This window comes from Lissotriton vulgaris, chromosome 2_1 (genome assembly GCF_964263255.1).
Source record: "Lissotriton vulgaris chromosome 2_1, aLisVul1.2, whole genome shotgun sequence".
Lineage (NCBI taxonomy): Eukaryota > Metazoa > Chordata > Amphibia > Caudata > Salamandridae > Lissotriton > Lissotriton vulgaris.
The window spans coordinates 1,444,423,640-1,444,447,042 of record NC_141687.1 but is presented as its reverse complement, the minus strand read 5'-3'; the positions used below and the strand labels follow the sequence as shown (position 1 = coordinate 1,444,447,042).

General features: G+C 47.0%; 1 protein-coding gene across 1 annotated transcript in view; it reads left to right on the top strand.

The window, feature by feature from the left end:
- LOC147732729 (NXPE family member 4-like) overlaps positions 1-23,403 on the top strand; it is a 465,136-nt gene that overhangs the window by 331,700 nt on the left and 110,033 nt on the right. Inside the window, exons 2-3 of the mRNA XM_086957281.1 lie at positions 2,937-3,039; positions 5,519-6,243. Of these exons, the coding sequence (XP_086813407.1) occupies positions 2,947-3,039; positions 5,519-6,243 (818 nt within the window). The 5' untranslated portion in view covers positions 2,937-2,946. The remainder of the gene's footprint in view (positions 1-2,936; positions 3,040-5,518; positions 6,244-23,403) is intronic.

The following is a 23,403-nucleotide window of genomic DNA, read 5'->3' as shown; positions in this document are numbered from 1 at the left end:
TGTAAGTAGTAGGAACCCGAACCTTTTTTGGGACCTGATCAATAGAACTAGCTAGGCAGAGGAAATCGCAACCATTGGCTGCACATATAACCAGCCATCAATGGTTTGATCATTTCTCATCCCTTTATGGTGGTAATGAGGAAACAACCAGCCCTGGGGCAGATAGTTTGAGGGATGGAGATTTCTCTGGGGTGGACGACTCTCCATTTACGACCATAGAAGTAGTGATGGCAATCAGGCACCTAACCCCAAAGAAAGCAGCTGGACAGGACGGGATCCCTGGAGACCTGTTGATAGCGGAGCCACAGGCTTGGGCTAAATTAATCGCCACAATAATGAATTTGATCACCAGGGGTCACCAGGTGCCAGACTCTTGGAAAGGGGCAGAGGTAGTAACCGTGTTCAAGAAGGGGGTAAGAGACGACCCTGCGAACTACAGACCTATTAGTCTGATAGACATAATTCAGAAAGTGGTCGGCAGGGTCATCATCTCAAGAGTAGGAGATTGGATGGAGGAGGCCAGTAGTCTCTCTCACCTACAGGCGGGGTTCAGAAGAAAGGTAGGCACGATGGACCAGGTCTTTCGCTTTTTTGTTATCTATTGGAAGGCAGTTGCCATCAAGAAAGGCAGTTTATATATGGCCTTCATAGATCTCAAGACGGCATTTGACCTGGTCCCCCGGGCAAAATTATGGGAGATTCTAGGAGAGATGGGTTTCCCAAGTGGTCTCCTGAACCTTATCGTAAAGCTCCACAAAGGGAATTACGCGAGGGTTAGATGGGGATCCCAGGGACAATTGACAGAGAGGATCCCTGTGCGGAGAGGAGTACGCCAGGGATGTGTTATGGCTCCGACCCTCTTCTCCCTATTCGTGAATGGAGTGGTGGACCATCTGAAGGGGGAGGAGACTGATGCCCCATCCCTTGCGGGGGAAAGAATCCCCACTTTACTCTTCGCCGACGACACCATATTAATCTCCAAATCCCCAGTGGGTCTACAAAAACTCTTGAACCGGTTTAGCTCCTTCTGTACCGCCCGAGGCTTAACCATCAATACCTCAAAAACCAAATTGATGGCACTCTCCCCCTCTAAAAGATTCAAAAATAACTTCCTGCTTAATGGTGTTCCTTTGGAGCTGGTTGAGTCTTTTGACTACCTTGGTGTCCGGATAAACAGCCGAATGACCTGGAAGGATCACCTGGCCAAAATGTTACTCAGTCATCAAAGAGTATCGGGGGTGATTCTGAGGGAAATCCGTGAATCATGTAGTAAACCTGTCTCCCCGGCCATGGCCATATACGAGGGTCAGATTCTCCCAGCTGCATTATATGGCTCTGAACTTTGGGGGTTCGAAAATGTATCAGATCTATCGACAGCGGAAAATAATTTTCTAAGGAAGGTGGTGGCTCTTCCTGCTTCCACCCCACTAATTCCCCTGAGATTAAATCTGGGCAGAAGAGCATTAAAGGACTTGGTAAGGCTACGCCCGTTGCTCTTTTGGACCCGTTTAAGAAGAACGGAAGAGCTTGCAAAATATGCTGAGGGGCTGGACGATCTTCTTCTACTGGACACGGGGAAAAAAATTGGATGGTTGAATAAATTGAAAGACCTGGTTCTTAAGTTAGGGCTAAGAGATGCTTGGGAGTCACAATCGCCGCCACCAAAGGATGTGATCAAAAAGTTATACTGGGACTGGGTTCAGAGTAATGTGTTGAGGGCCACGGAAGGGGGCTCACTCACGGACCAATTTTTGTTATTTAAATGTGTGAGGAAATTGGAGCCCTTCCTCGACCTGATAACTAAACCCTTTGATCGCGCACTATACCTAAAATTGCGATATGGGACGCTTCCAGTGCATGACTTTACGGTGAGGTGGTCAAAGTCTGGTGCCCCCCTGCGTTCATGCCCTGGCTGTGTAGCACCAACAGAGTCTGTGGCCCATCTATTTTTTGCCTGCCCAGCTTACAAAGGGGCGCGTAAATTTTGGCTGAAACCTGTCTGCAGGGAACTGGGGTTGAGGTGCCATAGTCAGGCTCTTCGTGTACTCTCTACGGACTCTTCATCTTCCTTTATGATTTGTGGGGTAGCAAAGTTCTTGGGAAGTGCATGGATGACGCGATCCCGCTTACTGAAATTGCAGTCGGGGGGCCCAACGGTCTGATGCCATATCTGCTGGTAGCATATTAGTGATTGTGTTGCACCTTATTCTTTTACTTGTATTTTAAATATTTTATTGTGTATTGGAAATTTATTTTATATGTATTCTTTTATGGTGATCAAGTTGCCGAATAAAGATATTCAAGCAAGTAATAGAAGTATGCTTCTGAGGACAAATTGTACTCCATTGAAAATAACAATAACAGTTACTTTCCTTTCTGTAAATAGTGTGTTGTTAAATGTAACGCACTACATGTCCCAGAATGCCACATTGAGGGAAGCTGGGTATAAATAGTGCAATAAAGAAAGGACTCAGTAACCGTGAGCAAAGCTGACACTAATATGCGGGTTTCACACAAATGTTACGTTCAACTCCAGTGGGTGCGGACCAATATTATCCGAGCTCTTCTCAATGCTCCAAACTCTAAAGAGTAATGCTCGAGTGTTTACAAGAGATGGACATCATAGACCATGTGTTTTGGGCAGTGAACCCATCGATACAGGTGATTATTGGTCAACACAGAAGGCACACTAGTTCTAAAACACTATCTATAACTTCAATTTCAACAAAATGGAAATGTGAGTGACGCTTACCTGAAAAAGGACTCTGCTTCTACCCTAAAAACTGAATTTTATGCCATGTGAAGAATCTTTAGTAAAAAAGTTCCAGATCGCTTCCAAGGTAAACATCAGGCTAACCATTGGCTGATTTCTGCATTGTCATTGACAGATCATGTTTCTGAAATTGACCACTAAGATTGCTCGCTTTACTTTGCAGGTAATTGAACATGGCTTCAGCGACGAGAAATACATTACACGGGTTGCTGGCGATCACTATCGTATTTATGCTGGCTTTTTTCTGGCACCGGAATGTAAAAGAGGTATGGAATCTTTATGCATTTAGGAAAGTGCCATGTTCGTGGGTACTTGAATATTGCTCTATTGTCCGCTCTGTTTCAATGGGCACTGGCAGGGTCGGACTGGCATTTAGTGCAATCAAGTGAGCTGATTTGACAGATCAGCGTGTGCCGGTTTTTACTGTTGATGTCACTGATATTACCATTTATTTTAGGTGTCTTCTTCACTAATGGGGGTCACTATTATTTTGGTGCCCAGGCCTATTTTTTGCCCCAGTCTGACTCTGGACACTAGTGCACCAGATAGGGTCTTCACAATATAATTAAATTTTTATATTATTATGATTTGGAGCTTCGATGAGTTCCACATAAAAACACATATCCAATTTATCAAATCAATCAAGACTTAAAAAATTACAAAGCAGCAAAAATTTTGTTTTCATAAAATGATACAAAATTCATAATTGCGTGTTAATTGCAGAGAGGTGCAATATGAGCATGAGATCAATATCAGAGTCTTTTCAAATACAAAGCGAGCAAGGGCTGGACAAGGCAAGTTTTACCATTAGATCAATCGACGACTTTGACTGTGTGTTTGCGAGGATGCTAAAAATAATATATTTGTAATAATACAATTGTTTCAACAAGCATTTAGGATTGTAGTACAAAGGGATTAAAAGATTCTAAGGTTCAGTGTTCATTACGCAGTAACTAGCAGCCTAAAGGGTACCAAAAAAGTGTAAGTGCTCGAACATAATAACAGATACCAAAATCTGATAGTCTTGGCTGATAGTCAATTGTACATGACAGTTATCGTAGCAGCATGCAAGGAGATAAAAGTGTAAGCGCACAACTATAGTACCAATTTAAAAAACATTTACAATGTGACCATAACGTAATACATTTGAAAAATATCATACCAATAACTCTTTAACAGTTACAACCTCCTAATAAAAACAACCCCAAAATACTACTTGTAAAAATGTATTACATTTTTCTCTGAAGGGAACCTATGCCTCCTACTGCGGCTAAGGGGGCAACCTGTTCCTTCTCTAAAATATTTTTTAAAATTGTTCATAATTTTAAAAAAACAGACTGCTACAGAGGGGAGTGGGGAGGGGGGGAAAACAATTTCGGGCCTGCTCAGCTGTGGCAATATTATACTTTAGGAAAAAAGGATCTTAGTTATCTATGTTGTGAAGGTAGTAGGAGGGGACAGACAAATAGACGTGATTTAAGTTCTGCACACATGTACCACATAGGTGAGAGTCTTTCCAGCCATAGAGTGGAAAGTAGCCCGAATTTGAGCCGAATCGCCGCTATGGGTGCTGCGCGATTCAGATTAAACATTTGGTGCAAAGTACTCCCCTCTACATTCTCAAAATTATCCCACTGCTGTTCGTCTAATGTTTTGCAGGCATAACTCAACGATGGGGGAATTTTATTTTTATAAACTGATAAAACATTTACAAAGTGTCTTTTTCCGCAATTCTTATAAAGTCTATTAATTGCGGAAGCTTGAGAGATTGCCTTACCTCCGCATTGGTCAATGTGATCACTACTGGAGCACTTACCTGTGAAAATTCTGCCAAGGTATAGGTAAAACTTCACCACGGCAAGTTTATAATTCCGAAAGAACCAGTGATTATTTTGCCTGACTCAGTATCCCCGATATCTAATGATCATCATTTTACTTTTTGTAATATTTATTTTTAAGAAGTAATCATCTGAATAACTTGCTAACTCAGTAAGTCGCCTTTCGAGTCCAACTGGAGTTAGGTCTTACAAAATGGCGTCGTCCGCATATAGCAGGCAGCAAAACTTCCTAGTTCCTAGTTTTGGAGGGTCACCTTTGCAAAGCCCTACGAGGTCTTCACAATACCTCTGTAGAGTGATGAAATTATATACTTTTGAGAAGCATGGTTGGCATAACAAAATAAACACTACATGCGAGTATCCCATAACACACCAATCATACACCACCTCTTGAACCATTGCTATTGATTGATTTTCAGTCTGGATTTGAAGCTTGCCACCGTTAATGGGTGATAAAAATTGTTCTGGTTAGATAACTGAATTGTCTCTCTCTTTCGCTCTCTCTCTCTCGGATAAAGATTATGTTCAAGACAAAACTGTGCTTTTCATTTGACAGAGAGATATTTCCTATTGAGGAATGACTATTTTTTCAGACCCAAATTTTGTTTTACATTGAGATTCTCTTCATAGAACGAACTCTTATTTGACCATTTTAATCTTTGGCACATGCAGTCAATGGCAGAATTAGGGAGACGAGCAGGGATGGAGGAGCGAGTAAAGTTGGGGAAAGTATTGAAGTGTTCATACACATTAGGATGTTTAAGGACAGAAATTTCCTTGAAGTGACAGGGGCTCTATGAATGCACTAGATATGTGTTGACACACATGTATGCAAATTAATAAAGTAAAAAAAATATTAGTCTTATATAATAAGGCTGCCAACTCAGCACTTTTTTATCCATTTCAGTTTTCCAACCTTAGTGAAAAGCTTCACTTTTGCCGAAGTCATGTTGAAGAAACCACCCATGCTGCTGGCCAAAAGCCACCCTCTGAACTTCAGTTAAAAATCAATGAAATCTTCCAGAAAATTGAGCAGTCCCTACCCAACGCCACAGTCGACAGCAATTGGAAAACTTCTACCAGTGGAAGAAACAGCAAAGGCACCATAGTTAACCGCAAAGACAAGTATTGCGTAGGCGAGGTTCTGACGGTTCAGTATGACATGTTCGACCACTTGGGAAACAGGAAGACCTATGGAGGAGACTTCCTCAGGCCAAGAATATTTTCACCTGAACTCAATGCTGGCGCCAGTGGAAGAATTGAAGATTTTCACAATGGTACCTACCATATCCATTTTACCCTATTCTGGGAGGGCAATGTAAAGGTTTCGACTCACCTGTTTCATCCCAGTGAGGGTGTTGCTGCTCTGTGGCGGTCGAGGCATTCAAGTCTAGGGGTACTTGCCTACCAGGGTCGTTTTCAAAATGTAAATACGAATACTGAAGCCATCACTGAATGTGGATTTAAGCTCAAGACTGACAGTGAGGTGTGTGAGTACATCGATGAACGAGACGAAGAGGCCTTCTACTGCATCAAACCTCCAAACCTGCCCTGTGGCTCCTTGAATGACATGAGGTCGGTTGACTTACACAGCTCTTACCTCACTGCTGAGGAGCGGCACCTTTTTGAAAGGTAACCATTCTGAGCTCTGTTAAACAATACTTCTAGTGTTAGGATAATTGTCACTTTTGTTTATTTTGACAGTTTTTTGCTCAGAGGCATCTATAACCACCACTTAAATATTAGCATAGAGGTTAGACATAGACTAGTGAAAGGACCGATTTTGTGATTGCAATTGCATTTAAATATCGCGTACTACCTCTGATGAGGCATTGTAGCTCTTTTGTGCGAGTAGCACAGTACTCCGGAACCCAAAAAGGATTAGTGGTGAAATTGTTTATTGAAATAGAAATTAATTTGAACAGTGGACATGCCAGTCTGTTAGTTGGATTGAAAAGGATAGTGAAAGGAATAGAAGGTGGGAAGGGTCTAGAAAGTGTTTATTTGGAGATCATAGCAGCAGGAGGAGTTTTGGGATGAGTAAAGAAGAGATGGAAGGAAAAGAGTCTCTAGAAGTGGATTAGGGAGAAAGATGAGGTATCGGATGATTCCAGGAGTGATACATGAGAGAAGGGTTTAGAATGGCTTATTTGGGAGATCTGAATAGTAAAAGAGCATCAAGATGATGAAAGAAGCAGTAGGGGAGGGAAGAGTCTAGAAAGGGCTATTTTTTCGGATCATAATAGTAGAAAGGGGTTTGAGACGGGTCAAAGTGGAGGTAGAGGATGTATTAAAAGAGGCATAGGGTGAGATACAGGTTAGTGCATTAAAGATGCTGAATAGGAGTAGAGTGATAAATACAAAGATACATAAGTACATGAAAGGTGCAAATGTAAAAGAAAGGTAACATATCGAGATTTAAGTTGTATTTAATATGCTTAGATTGTCAAGTGTTGCTGTACTTTAAGCTAATGTATCTGTTTTTTTCCTTTTAATAATTCAATAGTGTAGGTAAAAAAATTACTACTTTTTGCAGCGACCTATATACAAGTTAAACATAGAATAATATAACCATAGGTAATGTGTACATTTGTTAAGTAGACCTAATGAACATCTATAAATTCATAAACAAGTTTATTATACACATTTATATAAAGGAATGCACATATCTAGATACATACATATAATCCAAATAAATGTTTATATACACAGGGACATGCTCTGAATTTATGTTTGAGTATGGTAGTTATGTGGGGAAGAGCTAACTCCTGAGTAGTATTCTGAAGATTAGATAGTTATCCGTAGATCTTATGTTTGGGGGTAAAGAGTTCCATAGTTTGGCTGCTTGAACAGAGAAGGATGTGCCACTTATGTTTTTTTCTTGCAAGGTGGGATTTTGAGGCAAGGTGCCAATCTAGTACGGAGGTTCCTTCGTTGAATGTATCTGGTGATTTTATTCCTGATGCAGAGGGTTGGATTGGTAAGGCGGGCACTGGGGTAATGGCCAAGGGGCCGGTATCCATGTTCCAGCTGTGGGCTGCTTTTTTGGGCCTAGGAGGCCAATTTGGGCGGTGTCTGTGTTGTTCGGATGCCGCCAGCAGCCCAGTAGGTGCCTGAGTGGCCTTTCTGGCGGCAGATGGGCGTCCATTACCTCCCTTTTATCAATGGGCAGAGGTGTCACTCCCTTTCTCCTGCTGGTCCAGCCAATTAAGGTATGCAGATTGAGCGGGGGAAGGGGGCCTTAGCAGAAGTGACCTCACTTGTTTTCAGGTGTGTTTCATCAGTGTAAACTAATCTGTACATTTGTTTTTTATTTAAGTAAAATTAAGAAAGCATGTCTTTGTCGGAGACTCCCCCCCTTCTTTTTATAAAACTTCACAGAAGCAGTGTTTTGCGGAAAAGCAATATGCAAATATGGGCCACTTTTTCTAAGCGTGCCTGAGCCGGTTTTTAATCCCAATCCAACTCTGTGAAACATAGCTAGTCAAACAGGTTATTCATGACTTGGAGTATGATCGAAAAATCTATGAATGAGATAGATTTTTTGGTTTAAATCATATTTATTAAATTTCAGAAAATAAAACTCAGAACAAGTCGGGCAAAGTAAGTCTCGGGGAACATACCCCTCCTCTGACCCTCACCCCCTCACCCCCAGGGTCGTCAATGTGCAGCCGGTAAGGGAGAATGTGTCCATGCAGGTGGGTACGGGTTTGGTGCTGAATGACATTACCCCAAACAACCCCAACTGAACAATCCCCCACCCCAATCCTCCCCCTCCCCCCCTTGCCCTGGGTCCCCCCTCCGGTGTTGTCCCTGTTCTGATAGTCATTGTTCCAGCCTCTGAATCTGAAAGCTCTAGGTGGATGTGTCAGAGGTTCTACGGACTTCATCAGCTAGTCGAAGAACCCTGAGGTATTTTGGGCAGGTGAGCTCATTAACTTAATTGGATAGGAGATCTACTAGGGGCTGCCAAGTATCGAGGAACGTGTCCTGTTTTTGGGTGAGGGAGGCTTTTATCCATTCCATGCCCATCGTGTACCAGAGCCTGTGGAGCTACCCAGTGTGTGTGGGTTTTCACGTGGAGCCCCATAACGACAAGACATGTTGCGTCGCCGCCCCCATTGCCAGCCCCATTTGTTTTCCCCTTAGTGATTTGAGTGGGAAGGTGATTTTGTTGGGAAGTCCCAGTAGTGTGTAGACCAGGAAATGCGGAATTTCTGTATCAAAGTATTTATCTATGTCCCGAAGTACCTGCTCCCAAAATTCCTGCACCTCTACGCATTCCCATAGTATGTGGGTTAGAGTACCTATTTGTCCGCATCCCCTCCAGCACAATGGGTCGCGGCGCGGGTTACTTTGGTGAAGCCGTGCTGGTGTTAGGTGCCAATAGTATGCTATCTTGACTGCTGATTCCTTACTAGCCACATTCCTAGCAGAGTGATGGGCCCTGTAATATATGTCTTGCCACTCCTTATCAGTAAGGGATTCTCCCAGTTCTCGCTCCCATCTTTTCTGACTCGCGGAGCGCGAAGTGGGGTGCGGCGGGCATAGCATTTTGTATAGTTCCGATATCGCTTGTTTATCTGTCTTCTTGGTGTGGAGCCATTTTTCAAATGAAGTAAGGTGCCTACTGACCTGCGGTAATGTGTCTCTGTTCGTGAGCCAGTGCCGGATCTGAAAGTATTGGAAGTGCGGAATCCGTGGTAGTGCGTAGGTCTCCTGTAGGGTTTGCAGAGGCATAAAGTCTTCCAGATCGAAAAGGTGACCGGCCAACCTACAGTCCGATGACCTCCAATGAGGGAAAGATCCGGGGACCATACCTGGCTCAAAGGCAGGGTTGTCGAACAGAGGTGTCATCGGCAATGGATAAGTAGTGAGGCCCCTAGTGACTGCCACCTTGTCCCACACCTGCAAAATTGTGCGTGTGATAGGCGATTTCTTCATGTATGCGGTCAGTCCTGGCGCCTTAGGAATGGGACCCGCCATAGCGACATTTGGGCCATTGCGCGGTCTTGGAACAGCCAACTCTTTTCAGATTCGGGTCGGTGCCATTCCAAAAGATATCGGAGCTGTGATGCCTGAAAATACCTAAGGAGGTCTGGGACTCCCAAGCCGCCAACCGATGTGGCGTGTCCGGCGAGACCTCTGCGTAGCCGTGGTCGCTTACTGGCCCAGACGAACTGTCAGATGGCATCTTCCAGCTATTTGAGCAGACCTATTGGGGGTGTGACTGGCAAGGTCTGGAATAAATACAGGACTCTGGCCAATAGAGACATTTTTATCGCTGCTATTCGCCCCAGCCAAGAGAGCGAGTGTTGGCGCCATCTTGCTAGGTCACCCAGAAGTTGATTAAGGAGAGCTGAATAGTTCTGTTCCACCGTTTGCGCCGTACTTGGCGTTAGTGATATGCCCAAGTAGGGCACCGTCATGCAGGAGGAGAGCCCCCCTAGTCGCTGGGGTAGTCTGCTAGTCACACGAGCATTACGCCCGAGCGGTAGTATCAGAGACTTTCCGATGTTCATTTTAAAACCTGATACTTTCCCGAACGCTTCCATTTCTGTTAAGAACGCTGGGATCGACTTAATGGGGTCCTCCACCACTGCGAGGATATCATCAGCGTAGAGACTTATGGTCTGTGGTTCCCCACCAAATTTGACGCCGGCAATCGCTGGATTGTCTCTGACCCTTTGTGTGAACGGTTCGATGTAGAGAGCAAACAACAGTGGGGAGAGTGGGCACCCCTGTCTTGTCCCTCTTTGGATGTCAAATGGTTTGGAGCACACCCCGTTAACTCAAATAACCGCTTGTGGGGCAGCGTAACAACTGGCGACCCAGGTGCGAAAACGTTCTCCCACCCCAAAGCGCACTAGGGTGATGTCCCGATACCCCCAATCGACCCTGTCAAATGCCTTTTCCGCGTCGACCGATAAGAGGGCTGCGTCCAAATCATTAAAGTGGGCCTTTTCAATGACGTGAAGCAGGCATTTCGTGTTGTCCGCACATTGCCTATTTGGGCTAAAGCCTGCTTGATCAGGTTCAATGACGTCTGGCAGGCAAGGACCCAGCCTCGCCGCTAATATGCCTGTGAATAGCTCAAGGTCCAGATTGAGCAGTAAGATGGGTCTATAGGCTGCACATTGGATCTTGTCTTTTCCCGGTTTCGGCAGGACAATTACGTCTGCCTCCAGCATGTCACGTAGAATAGAGCCCGGGCCCTGGAAAGAATTGAACAGTCTAGCTAGTATCGGGGCTACCAGAGGGCAAAAGGTTTTATAGAAGCCCGCCGAGAAGTCGTCTGGGCCTGACGCTTTGAGCAGCGCAAGGAGTGCTATCGCCGTGATCACTTCGTCCGTTCTTATCGGTGCATCAAGAGTACGTGCGTTGGCCTCGTTGAGGGCCGTGACCGCTGTCGTTTGAAGATATGAGTCCGCTCCCCCTTTATCTAGGCCTGGCTCCGCCGCGTATAGCAAAGCGTAAAACGCCCGAAACGTTTCAGCGATCTGCTCATCCCCTTGCAACTCACGCCCGTTGCTATCCTGGATGGACGTGATCTTTGACGCAGGACCTTGGCTTTAAGTCTGCTGGCTAGCAGGCGACCCGTTCTATCACCGCCCACGTAGTAAGTGTGGCGAAGGCGTAGTGTCACATATTCTGCTCGGTCCAGGTCAAGGCTCGCTAGTTGGACCCTGGCTGCTATGAGCTTGCGCCAGATCCTGGGGGCCCCTGTTCTACTGTGGACCCACTCGAGCTCAAGCACTTGGTCGGCCAACGTCTGTCTTTTATCCCGGCGTTCCCGGGCTTCAGCTGCTGCTACCGCGATTAATTCACCGCGCACCACCGCCTTCAATGCCCCCCACAGTGCCGTCAGTGAAATGTCTGCTGTGTCGTTTACCGTTAGATAGTCAGTGATGCACTTGTTGAATTGTTGTGTGACCCCCTTATGGTGCAAAAGAGATTCTTTGAGGCGCCATCTACCTTTCTGTGTCTCGGTTCTGGGGACTTGTATGTGTAGTGTGAGTGCGTCGTGATCGGAGAGCGCTGCAGGGACAACTTCAATGTCTGTGACTAGAGACACCACTTCTGAAGACCCCAGGAAATGGTCTATGCGGGCGTATGTGTGATGTACGTGCGAGTAGAAGGTATATCCTGGGGCGTCAGGGAGGGTCATCCTCCAAAGGTCTACAAACCCTCTACTCGCCAACCATTGTTCCCTTTCCTTGGAGATCGCCCCGTAGAACCTTTCCCTGTTGGAGTCCATCACGAGATTAGTGTCATCCCCCACCAACGTGGAATTTATGTTGTGGGTTAGAGTGTCTGCCAGGGCCCCCGTAAGAAAGGATTCTTGTTCAGTGTTGGGTGCATATAGCGACCCGATCACTGTTGACCACCCTCCCAGTTGGATTTTATAAGCTAGGAGCCTCCCTTTTATGTCTGCGACTTTGTCCCCCACCAGGCCCTTGAAATGGCGCGCAAACAGAATGGCCACTCCAGCTTTTTTTTCTGTGGTGGAGGAATAGTGTTTAATTGGAAAAGCCCTGGATCGCATACGATGCCAGTCTTTGGGTAGGAGATGCGTTTCTTGTAGTAGGCATATCTCTGCCCTAGAGTTTTCCAGGAAGGATAAGACGGCCCTGCGTTTGATGGGGTTGTTAACATTGAGGGAGATGACCTGCAATGTGGAGTCAGTCGTGTGAGTACTGTGGGTAAATCTCTCTTCACTGCGGTGCATCTCTGGCCGTACAACCATTCTTTTTTTTTTTTTTTAAACCTTTATTACAATAAGGAGAATACAGTTGCAGACCTACAACCACAGGGACCGGCTGTCAGCAATGAAAACCAAAGTTGCATTGTTACACAGCTCATCAGCCGACAACCCGAGGGCCCGGCAGCAATTGCGCACAACATTTTAGAAGATCCTGTGGCAGTAGGGAGGATAAATTAAAGGTTTCACATTTTATATTTTATAAGGAAACAAGAAACACAAACAGAAAAACTAGCGAGGCAATGAAACTATACGGTAAGTGTCCGTCTCCGGGGGGCGGGGGGGCAATCCCATCTGTAAGGACATATGCGATAGAAGGATCTAAGATCTCGGGAGGGGGGGCGGGAGTGGGCAAGCACATCATAAACAGTATTATGTAGCATTCAAGGAATGTAGGGTCACGGGGACAAAGGTATGTCAGGGACTTCCACAAAAGGGGGGGGTGCAAATCTCTCCACGATATGAGTTCCATTGGTGCCATATCCTCCCCCACTTCTAGGGCCTACCCCGAGCCACATACACAGTTTTTTCCCTGAACATGCACCAGTCCATGTTTTTTTTCCAGGCTGATACCAGAGGTGCTCTCTGAGAACCCCATAGTTGGGCTATGTCCCTTTTTGCTACCATATTGCCGAGGGTAGCCCATTGAGTCTGAGCCACATTGTAGTCATTCGGCTCCCATACATTCAACAAACAGCGTCAGGCCTCCGGCAACAATGAAACACCCGTTACCTCTTCCATAACAGCATGCACACGGTTCCAAAATACCACAACATCTGGACACTCTCATATAATATGAATAAAAGTAGCAAGCATACCGCACCCATGCCTGCACAACCCGTCAACAGAATAACCCATTCGCAACAGGCATGGACCCGTGACATAGACTCGATGTAGAATCTTTAGTTGCACCAGCCGGAGACGCGCCGGAATCGCGACCTCCTTAGGGGAAGATATCGCAGCCTGCCAATCTTCATCGTCCAACTCCAGTCCATCGCCGGTCCAAGCACCCCCAAGCTGTACAAGTAGGTCTGATCGATCGTTGATAAGTTTTTTATAGATGAGGGAAATGGTGCTATCGGGGACGTGTCCGTCAAGCACTCTGTCTTCGAGAGGAGAGGACTCTGGGATAACGGTTCCGACTGGAAAGACCGACCCAAGCGCATGGTGGATCTGCATGTAATGAAAGTGCTCCATATCACTTAATGCGTATTCCAGTTTGAGTTCGTCAAAAGTCTTGATCCTGTTCTTAACCCAGAGATCCCCGACCCTGCTAATACCGATAAGATCCCACTTTTCAAATCTTTTCGTCGTCCAGAGATTGCCCAGTCTCTCTGCTGCGTAAAGCGGGGTAGCTCTAGTCAATCTGTCCGACCACCCCGTAGCAGCGGTTGCACTACCCCACACCCGTACCGCAACCCCGGTGGGCCCAGTCAAATTCTTCCTAGCTGATCTGGAGTAAAGCGCCCTATTGTAGTTACCTCCCGGCATCTGCCACTTATCCATTTCAAATGCGGGATTTGGGACGGGGCCGTAATTGCGTGGTTAATTGCACTTAATTCGGATGCCCAATAGTATCGTTTGATGTCAGGCAACGCTATGCCTCCATCATACCAGGGCAGAGTCAGCTTCGCCAATGTAATGCGAGGTCGCCCGCCCCATATGAGCTTCCTCTGGAGGCTCTCAATCTCGCGGAAGTAACTGGCAGGTACAAGATCAAGCGTGTTTTGGATGGAATACAGGAATCGGGGAAGAGACATCATCTTGAAGAGAGCTGCCCTTCCCACTGGAGATAGCGGCAGGCCACACCATGCCGTCACTTCCGATTTAAGCCGGAGGAGCGGAGGAAGCAAATTCCTCTCATCGTACAACCATTCTTGCGTTGCCTAAGGTACACCACACGGGAGCCACCCCTCCCCCCCAACCCAGATCAACCCCCCCTGGCCCCTCCTTTCCCCCAGCCCACCCTCAGAACCCCCCAACAACAACCCCCCTTTCCAAACACCCAAACAGTGAAAAGTCAATGTCCCAGTCGTGCCAGTCCATCGCAGGGCTGTGGTAACGTTACCTGGTGGAGCGGATCCAAATGACGGCCTATATAGCCCTCGCCCGACCCCGTGCGTGCAGTGTAGATAAGGTGAGCCGTCCCCCCATTTAGGAACTTATTCAGTGGGCAACGTTTCTTTGGCCACCTCACGAATGGCTGTGGCCCTCTCCTGTGAGATGACTTGGGGTTCGGGCTTCGATTGTAGCTTGGGCGTTCGCCTGCGCCCGACTTTCTGTCATCCTCCTGTAGCTTGCCCCTGCAACTGTTGCATGGATGTCTGGTCCTCCGGATGCTCTATGGCCAGTCGTGCACAAGTGTCTTGCAGTGATCGCATTTGTTGCAAGGCCCCTTTCAATTTAAAAATCAACCTGAATGGGTGACCCCAGGAGTATGGGATCTCCTCCTTTCGTAAAAAGTCTGTAGCTGCCTTGAAAGATTTCCGCTTCTGTAGTGTGATGGCCGAGAGGTCTTGGTACAGGGCTATAGGGCAGTTATGGAATTGGAGAGGTTGTTTCCATCTCGCTTCCTTAAGGATCCTTTCCTTAAGTGGGAAGTCCGGCAAAAAAGCCAAGATGTCTGGAGGAGGGGCAGGCGAACGTCTAGGGAGTCCCACTCGGTGTGCTCTGTGGATCCTAACTTCAAAGTCTGTTGGTTCCCCCAGGACGTCGCGGAAGAGAGCTTGTAAATAGCCGGTGATGTCCATCCCCTCTTCCTTCAAAGGGACCCCCGGACCCGTATATTGTTTCGGCGGGACCGATTTTCCAAGTCCTCCGCATGTGCTTGCAAGTCTAGCTGTTGGTCCTTCAGACATATGACCTCCTGTTGCAATTGTTCTATCTCCTCGCTCCTGACTTGGTCCGTCTCTTCTATGGCCACCACTCACTCTCCAAGGCCGTCCACCTCCCGTCTGATCTCCCTGACCTCTCCCGCCACTTCGGGTTACAACGTTTTTAAGTCGTCCCTGAGCGAATTGAATAGTGATTCCAGGAAGGACTTAGTGATTGTCACTTCTGCTCCTGATGGACTAGGCTGCGGTTTCATGGTCTCGGGCGAGGGCAGCCCTTTTTCGTTTCTTTCTGGCCCTTTGCTAGCATCTCCGGGAGCGTGCGGTCCCCCTTCTTTCGTTTGCCCGCCATGTTGCCCATCGTCCTGGCACTGGCCCTCCTCAGCCTCCTCAATGAGCCTGTCCTCTGCGTCTAGGACTGCTGTGTGGGTTGGTGGTGAGTCGTATTGTCTTCTCTGGCTGTAGGGCGCCTATTGGACCCGTGTCGGGCGTATGCTTGGGGTCAATGGCTCTGCCCGGTGCCGCCGCTGTTGAGGCCACCATGTGATGTGACGAGAAGTACATAAAATGTATGTTCACGGAGACTGCTTCGAATTGTATCTGTGGATCGCTCCTTTGATACAGTTTTTCGTCATAAGATAACATGGCAAACAAAAGGTTACAACCCGGTTCCCACAGTAAATTTCATAGGGGGTCGCTTTCATGTATTCAGGGCCCGGAACATAATTACAGTAGCATTTGTCGGTTCCCAACTGTAAGAGTACATCTTCCCACCATTAGTACATTCCGTTCGGCTGTAAACGAATCAAGGAAGAGTCAGAAACAGGTGCAGAGAAAGACGAGGATAGCAGACAAATCCAAAAGAGTGTAAAGGGGTGGTATCAGGAAACACAATTGCAGGGATCAAAAGGAGACGTGCCTAATGAATGCACAACTGAGACAATAGGCCGGCACGGCAAGATGAGCCTTGAGCGGGGCCATCTGCCTTACAGTGTCATCCCCCTCATCATAAAGACACCCTCAAAGGAACACGTGTCTTCCGCAAGAGTTTGGGAATCCCAGGGTCACGAAGCGGACAGTGTCCGTTCGCTGGCTACTTGAGGGCAAGAAACAAAATGGATGCCGCATCTAAAATGGAACCCGTGGGTTCAGATGAAGAAACCCACGAAACAAACGAACGGTTTAGGCTAGCACAGCGAAAACGCGTACACCCACTAAACTCGTCATTTGCGGTTCATAGATACCAGACTCGGTCATATTCGGACGAGCCGAAAACACCACTTACAATTGTCACGGAACCTCAGACCTGCGGCGCCCAGTTGGGAGATGGTGCCGCGGCCTCAGGACTAGGTACCCGCTCCATTGAGACTTGGGCGACAAACAGGCCCCACCGACAAGAAACCATATCACCCGGGCTCGTCAGGCGTGAAGAGTCTGCAGAGCGACGCCATCTTGGATTTGGATTGGATTTGTCTGCTATCCTCGTCTTTCTCTGCACCTGTTTCTGACTCTTCCTTGATTCGTTTACAGCCGAACGGAATGTACTAATGGTGGGAAGATGAACTCTTACAGTTGGGAACTGACAAATGCTACTGTAATTATGTTCCGGGCCCTGAATACATGAAAGCGACCCCCTATGAAATTTACTGTGGGAACCGGGTTGTAACCTTTTGTTTGCCATGTTATCTTATGACGAAAAACTGTATAAAAGGAGCGATCCACAGATACAATTCGAAGCAGTCTCCGTGAACATACATGTTATGTACTTCTCGTGACTTCTGTGTTCCCTGCAGTAAATAAACCTCGAATCTTTGACGCCGAAGGAAGTGTCCCGTGTCTCTGTCATTTGTACGCCGGAACAGGTAACCCACGAAGGTTTCAGGTGTTATCCCTGGCACCGCTGGGTCTTAGAAAAACCCAGTCCTTCAGTTGGCGCCCAACGTGGGGCTGCATCAGCGGTACCGGTCCAAAGCCCGACGATCGTGAGGAACTGCAAACTCGGAGGCCTTAAGACAGGGACCAGCGGTGATAGACCCCGCAGTGGCGGCTCCCCGCTGCTCTTGATCGTCTTAGACGTGGGCCCCCCTCGTCTGCACTCTTGGGCCATCCCGGCCCTGTGATTCAAGATGGCGTCGCTCTGCAGACTCTTCACGCCTGACGAGCCCGGGTGATATGGTTTCTTGTCGGTGGGGCCTGTTTGTCGCCCAAGTCTCAATGGAGCGGGTACCTAGTCCTGAGGCCCCGGCACCATCTCCCAACTGGGCGCCGCAGGTCTGAGGTTCCGTGACAATTGTAAGTGGTGTTTTCGGCTCGTCCGAATATGACCGAGTCTGGTATCTATGAACCGCAAATGACGAGTTTAGTGGGTGTACGCGTTTTCGCTGTGCTAGCCTAAACCGTTCGTTTGTTTCGTGGGTTTCTTCATCTGAACCCACGGGTTCCATTTTAGATGCGGCATCCATTTTGTTTCTTGCCCTCAAGTAGCCAGCGAACGGACACTGTCCGCTTCGTGACCCTGGGATTCCCAAACTCTTGCGGAAGACACGTGTTCCTTTGAGGGTGTCTTTATGATGAGGGGGATGACACTGTAAGGCAGATGGCCCCGCTCAAGGCTCATCTTGCCGTGCCGGCCTATTGTCTCAGTTGTGCATTCATTAGGCACGTCTCCTTTTGATCCCTGCAATCGTGTTTCCTGATACCACCCCTTTACACTCTTTTGGATTTGTCTGCTATCCTCGTCTTTCTCTGCACCTGTTTCTGACTCTTCCTTGATTCGTTTACAGCCGAACGGAATGTACTAATGGTGGGAAGATGTACTCTTACAGTTGGGAACCGACAAATGCTACTGTAATTATGTTCCGGGCCCTGAATACATGAAAGCGACCCCCTATGAAATTTACTGTGGGAACCGGGTTGTAACCTTTTGTTTGCCATGTTATCTTATGACGAAAAACTGTATAAAAGGAGCGATCCACAGATACAATTCGAAGCAGTCTCCGTGAACATACATGTTATGTACTTCTCGTGACTTCTGTGTTCCCTGCAGTAAATAAACCTCGAATCTTTGACGCCGAAGGAAGTGTCCCGTGTCTCTGTCATTTGTACGCCGGAACAGGTAACCCACGAAGGTTTCAGGTGTTATCCCTGGCACCGCTGGGTCTTAGAAAAACCCAGTCCTTCAGTTGGCGCCCAACGTGGGGCTGCATCAGCGGTACCGGTCCAAAGCCCGACGATCGTGAGGAACTTCGTATGAAATCTCCGAGGGAAGGTGCACCCCGCTTCATCGATCCTGTTGTCGAAACAAGTGGCCCGAAGACTTTTCCCGCGAAGATCCCCGCCTCCTGACGGCTGTGACGGACTGCTGCCCTGACTGTAGACCTGTTTTGGCGCCTGGCGTAGACCTTGGTATAAGCGAGACGATAGACGGGCCTTCCTGGTGACGCCACTGATCTTTCAGTTAAGTATTTGTGGGTCGCTCCCACAGTCCTTAGTTGTTGTGGGTGCTTAGTTGTTGCATGGTTCCATTGCATTTGTGGTTCTTTGTATTTTGCTCTTAGTTGTTCTATTTGACGTCTGCAGTCGCCAAAAACCGAGGGTTTTTGCACTTTTGCTGGGACATTGTAATCCAATAACCCTTGACGTTTGTGAAACTCGGTTAGTGTGCACGATGCCTGGCCGTAGTACTTTGTTCAGTTGCTTTAGAGGTTGTGGTACGGATTCCCGATTGGAGGACTCGTGTCCGATACCTCCAGTTGGAACTCCAATTTATGAATTATATAGTCGACATGGTATGGGTCCTATCACATTTAATGATTATTGGGTTCGTTACACTAAGAATGACGGTGTCCTTAGTTGGCCACCTCATGGTAGTTTTGAGACCCCGATTTTAGATAATCTGGAAGCAAAATTGTTTCAAAAGAAAGCAAGGCCGGCCATGTTTGATTCCTTTCGGTTATGGCGTAAAGAAGCCAAGCAGAAAGAAATCAAGCAGCTTAAACGTAATAAGAGAGAAGTTATCGTGACGACGATGAGAAATGCAGAGCAGTTTCAGCGAGACAAAGAAGAGAAGGAAAAGGAAGTTTTTGATAGATTACAACGTATGACAGTGGATAAGTGTTATCCCGCTCTACCATCGAGTACTGATAAGAAGGGAGAGGAAGCAGTAGAGGACCCTTTGTTGTCTTATCTACTGAAGTCGCCACCTCCATATGCACAGGATACCACAGCGCCTGTGGTTCCTCCTGTTCCTCAACCTGTTGTTCCGGCAGCTGTTAATCAGCCTGCCGCTGGTCCTGTTCTTGCGAATCCTTTTGTCCCTATCCCTTTACCTGCTCCTGTTCCTACTGCTCCACCGTCCATACCTTCTCAAACTATTGTTCCCGCTACTTCTGCTCTTGTGGCTACTCCTACTGCTCCTGCTCCTCCTGTCTTTGGTCCTCCTGTTGTTACCCCTTTACTTCTCTCTTCTTCTCCGTCTGGTCTGTTCGGCGACGTATTCCTAATATTGTTGCTAACTTTTACTCTCCTCTTGGACCGATTCTTGGGTCTGCTGATTCTGATGCTCCCCAAAGACGAAGTCAGCTTCCGGGTGGTAGGGAACGTGATACATTAATCAATATGGCGTGTAATTGGATTAGGTATCCTCTTAAGAATCCTCCGCGTGTAGTTGTTGACACTTTCTCTCAATTTAATGAGCCAACACAGAGATTTGTGTTTGAAGAAATGTGCAATTTCTTACGTGATGAAATATCAGTTGATGCGGCAGATGATGTATTGGCTGCTCTAACTGAACTTCAGCTTCAGTTTTCGAGTGGTATGATCGTGGGTAGCAACGTTATTAGTGCTGTTGAGCATCTACTATCTTTTCGTCCCGCTGTAATGCCTCGTGCATTGTTTAAAGACGAACATGAGGAATGGATGTCGACGCCTGGTCAGTATCCCATGCGTGAAGTTCCACCAGTGTGGATGCCAGGTGATGCGCAGGCCAATCCTATTATTCTACCGCATTTCCAGAGAGTGTGGATACACCTCCCATTGAAACGATCGGAGGTTTTGCAGGTTAAGCAAACCTTGCCTGACCCTCGCAAAAATCCAGCAGGGTACTATAAAGAGTTGTCTCAGTTAGTGGATGCTACGATAATGAATCTTGCCGACATCGACATGTTGTTCGGCAATGTTGTACCGCAACCGGTATGGGCGAAAATACGTCACGAAGATCATGTAGCTGAATTAGGTGGTGATTGGGCTGCGCTTACAGCGGCTGACGTACGACAAGTTGGTGGGGCTAAGCCTGAACAGCTCATTACTGATCTTCCCCAGAGAATAATTACACTTATGAAGACGCTTATGCCAGCAATGAAAGTTAATTGGGATAAACTGTCTGCTTGTAAGCAAAAGAGGGATGAGAGTGTCTCTGATTTCTTTACGAGATTTGAGGAGGCATTCATCGATCATAGTGGTCAAGATATGGTCACTGAGGGAGGCCAGAGATTGTTCGTGGATAAATTCGTATCGAATTTGTTGCCTGAGCTTAGCAATAAATTGAAAAATTCAGAGAGTGCGTGGGCTGTTTCTACTTCTGCCCAGATATTGGCCACGGCTCAATACTATGAAAATAGAGAGAAAGAGGAAACTGATCGTGCAGATAAAAAGACGAAAGAGCTCAAAACGAAAGTTTTGTTGCAACAAGCATATCCTCCGCGCTCGAATCAGAATGATTCTCAGCAGCGGAATAGATCGCAATCACAGCCCGCTAGGTCGCAATCGCGAAATGATTCCTCCACACCAAGATCTATGCTTGGATACAATCAATGCGCCTACTGTAGAGGTGAGGGTCATTTGAAATTTGATTGTCCGGTTTTGCGCGATCGAAATAGTGGCAATTCGTCTAGAGGAGGTCGTAGTGGTCCTCAACAGGCTTCACGAGGTAGAGGTCGTGGTGTTGCTCAGAATCAAAACGAGCGTTCTAATAATTCCACTGATTCCAATAATTGTTTTGATCAGCGTGGATCATCATCAGGTAGATCCGCACAGTACAATGTGGACGATTATTACGTCGATCAGGGTACTGACGACGGTAATTACTAGGATAGCCATAGACAAGGAGAGGGAGTAGTATCAGTTCGGGTTAATCAGAGAGGGCCTTACGTCGCAGTTGCCACCTCGGGCGTAGTTGAGCCTTTTCTGTTGGACACTGGTGCAGCGAAAAGTTCCATCATGCATTCGAAACTCCCTGGCGCACCTTTGTCTGGCTTAACAAATGTTTCCGTTGGATTCTCCGGCGCCCCTGTTAGCAATCCGGTTTCTTGCCCTTTGCCCCTTACAATTGGGCCTCGTGAGCTGAAAGCTCCTTTGATTTTGACAACTGGTTGTGGTGAGAATCTTTTGGGCCTGGATTTGCTGAAACGTTTGTATGCGACTTTGTATTGTTCTCCTGCGGGAGTAAAGCTTACATTGGGTGAGAGAGTAATCTCTCCTATGTACTTGTCCATCGATAAACTCCCACCGGAATTGAGTTCTCTTCCTGTTTCTTTGTGGGCAACAGGTCCCAATGACGTGGGCCTGCTTGACATCTCCCCTTACGTTGTTCAATTGAAATCGAATGTGCGATTACCCCGTATTCCCCAGTATCGTATCTCTCTTGATGGTGAGCGAGCGTTGTTAGCGATCATCTATGACTTGATCGAGAAAGATGTTATCAAGGAGACTCAGGGAAATGTGTGTAATAGCCCTGTGCTACCCATTCTGAAACGCACTGATCCATCTAAGCCTCCTGTTTATCGTTTTGTCATTGATTTACGGGAAGTGAACAAAATTGTGATTCCTCAGTTCCCTGTGGTGCCTGACATTACGGCTTTACTGACTCTGATTCCAGCATCTGCGTCCTGGTTCTCAGTGATCGATTTGAAGAATGCTTTCTTTAGCATTCCGATTGCTGAGGAGAGCAGGGACATTTTCGGTTTCTCGTTAGGTGGCCGCAGCTTTAGGTTTAAACGTGCTCCTCAGGGCTATTGTGAGAGTCCATCGATATATAGCCAAGCCCGGAAGAGTCAACTTGACGCCTTTGTGTTACCGGCTAGTGCGGCTTTGATCCAATATGTCCATGACTTATTGGTGGCTGCGGACACACGAGACATTTGTAAAACTGCTACGGTGTCTTTGTTGCAACATCTCTGTGCCTTGCATCACAAGGTGTCACCTTCTAAACTGCAATATTGTTGTCAAGAAGTAACCTATTTAGGTCACTTATTGTCAAAGGAGGGAAGAAGGTTGACCCCAGAGAGAATTGCAGCGATCGCTCGGATGACTGTGCCAACAACTCAGAGAGATGTGCGTGCCTTTCTAGGTATCACGTCATACTGCAGGCAATGGATCCCAAATTTTTCATTGCTAGCGAAACCATTGGTAGCTCTCACGTGCAAGGATGTTCCAACTCCTTTGCCATGGACGGAAGAGTGTCAGAAAAGTTTTTCTGAACTGCGTGATGCATTGTGTTCGGCCCCTATGTTAGGTACTCCTGACTACAGTAAGCCGTTTACACTATACGTTCACGAGAGGGAAGGTTGTGCGTTGAGTGTTTTGACGCAACAATTTGGCGGTAAGCAGCGTCCATGTGCATATTTTTCCTCGACCTTGGACCCGGTAGCCAGAGCATTGCCGAGTTGTCTAAGAGCAACAGCGGCAGCTGCGGTGTCCATCCGACAATCTGCAGGATTGGTCATGGATAATATGCTTACGGTGATGGTTCCGCATGCAGTTGACACTCTTTTGAATCGTACGAAAACCCAACACTTGACGAGCGCAAGGTTGTCTGGTTATGAGTTGACGCTTTTGGCAAGTCACGTTCAAATAAAGCGCTGCAATGTCCTAAACCCGGCGACTTTGTTGCCAATTAATATGGAATCAGATGAGGTACCACCACATGACTGTTATTTGCGAACTGAGGAAGAAACGAAGGGTCGTGTTGACCTAAAAAACACTCCATTGGAAGAACCCAATGGTACTTTGTATGTGGATGGTTCGTGTTTTAAGTTGCCGAATGGTGATGTGACGACTGCGTATGCTGTGGTAACGTTGAGTACGGTTGTGGGAACTGAAAGATTGAATCAGAACTCTGCACAGGCGGCAGAGCTAATTGCCTTAACTAGAGCGTGTGTTTTGTCAAAAGGAAAGAGGGCGAATGTGTTTACCGACAGCCAG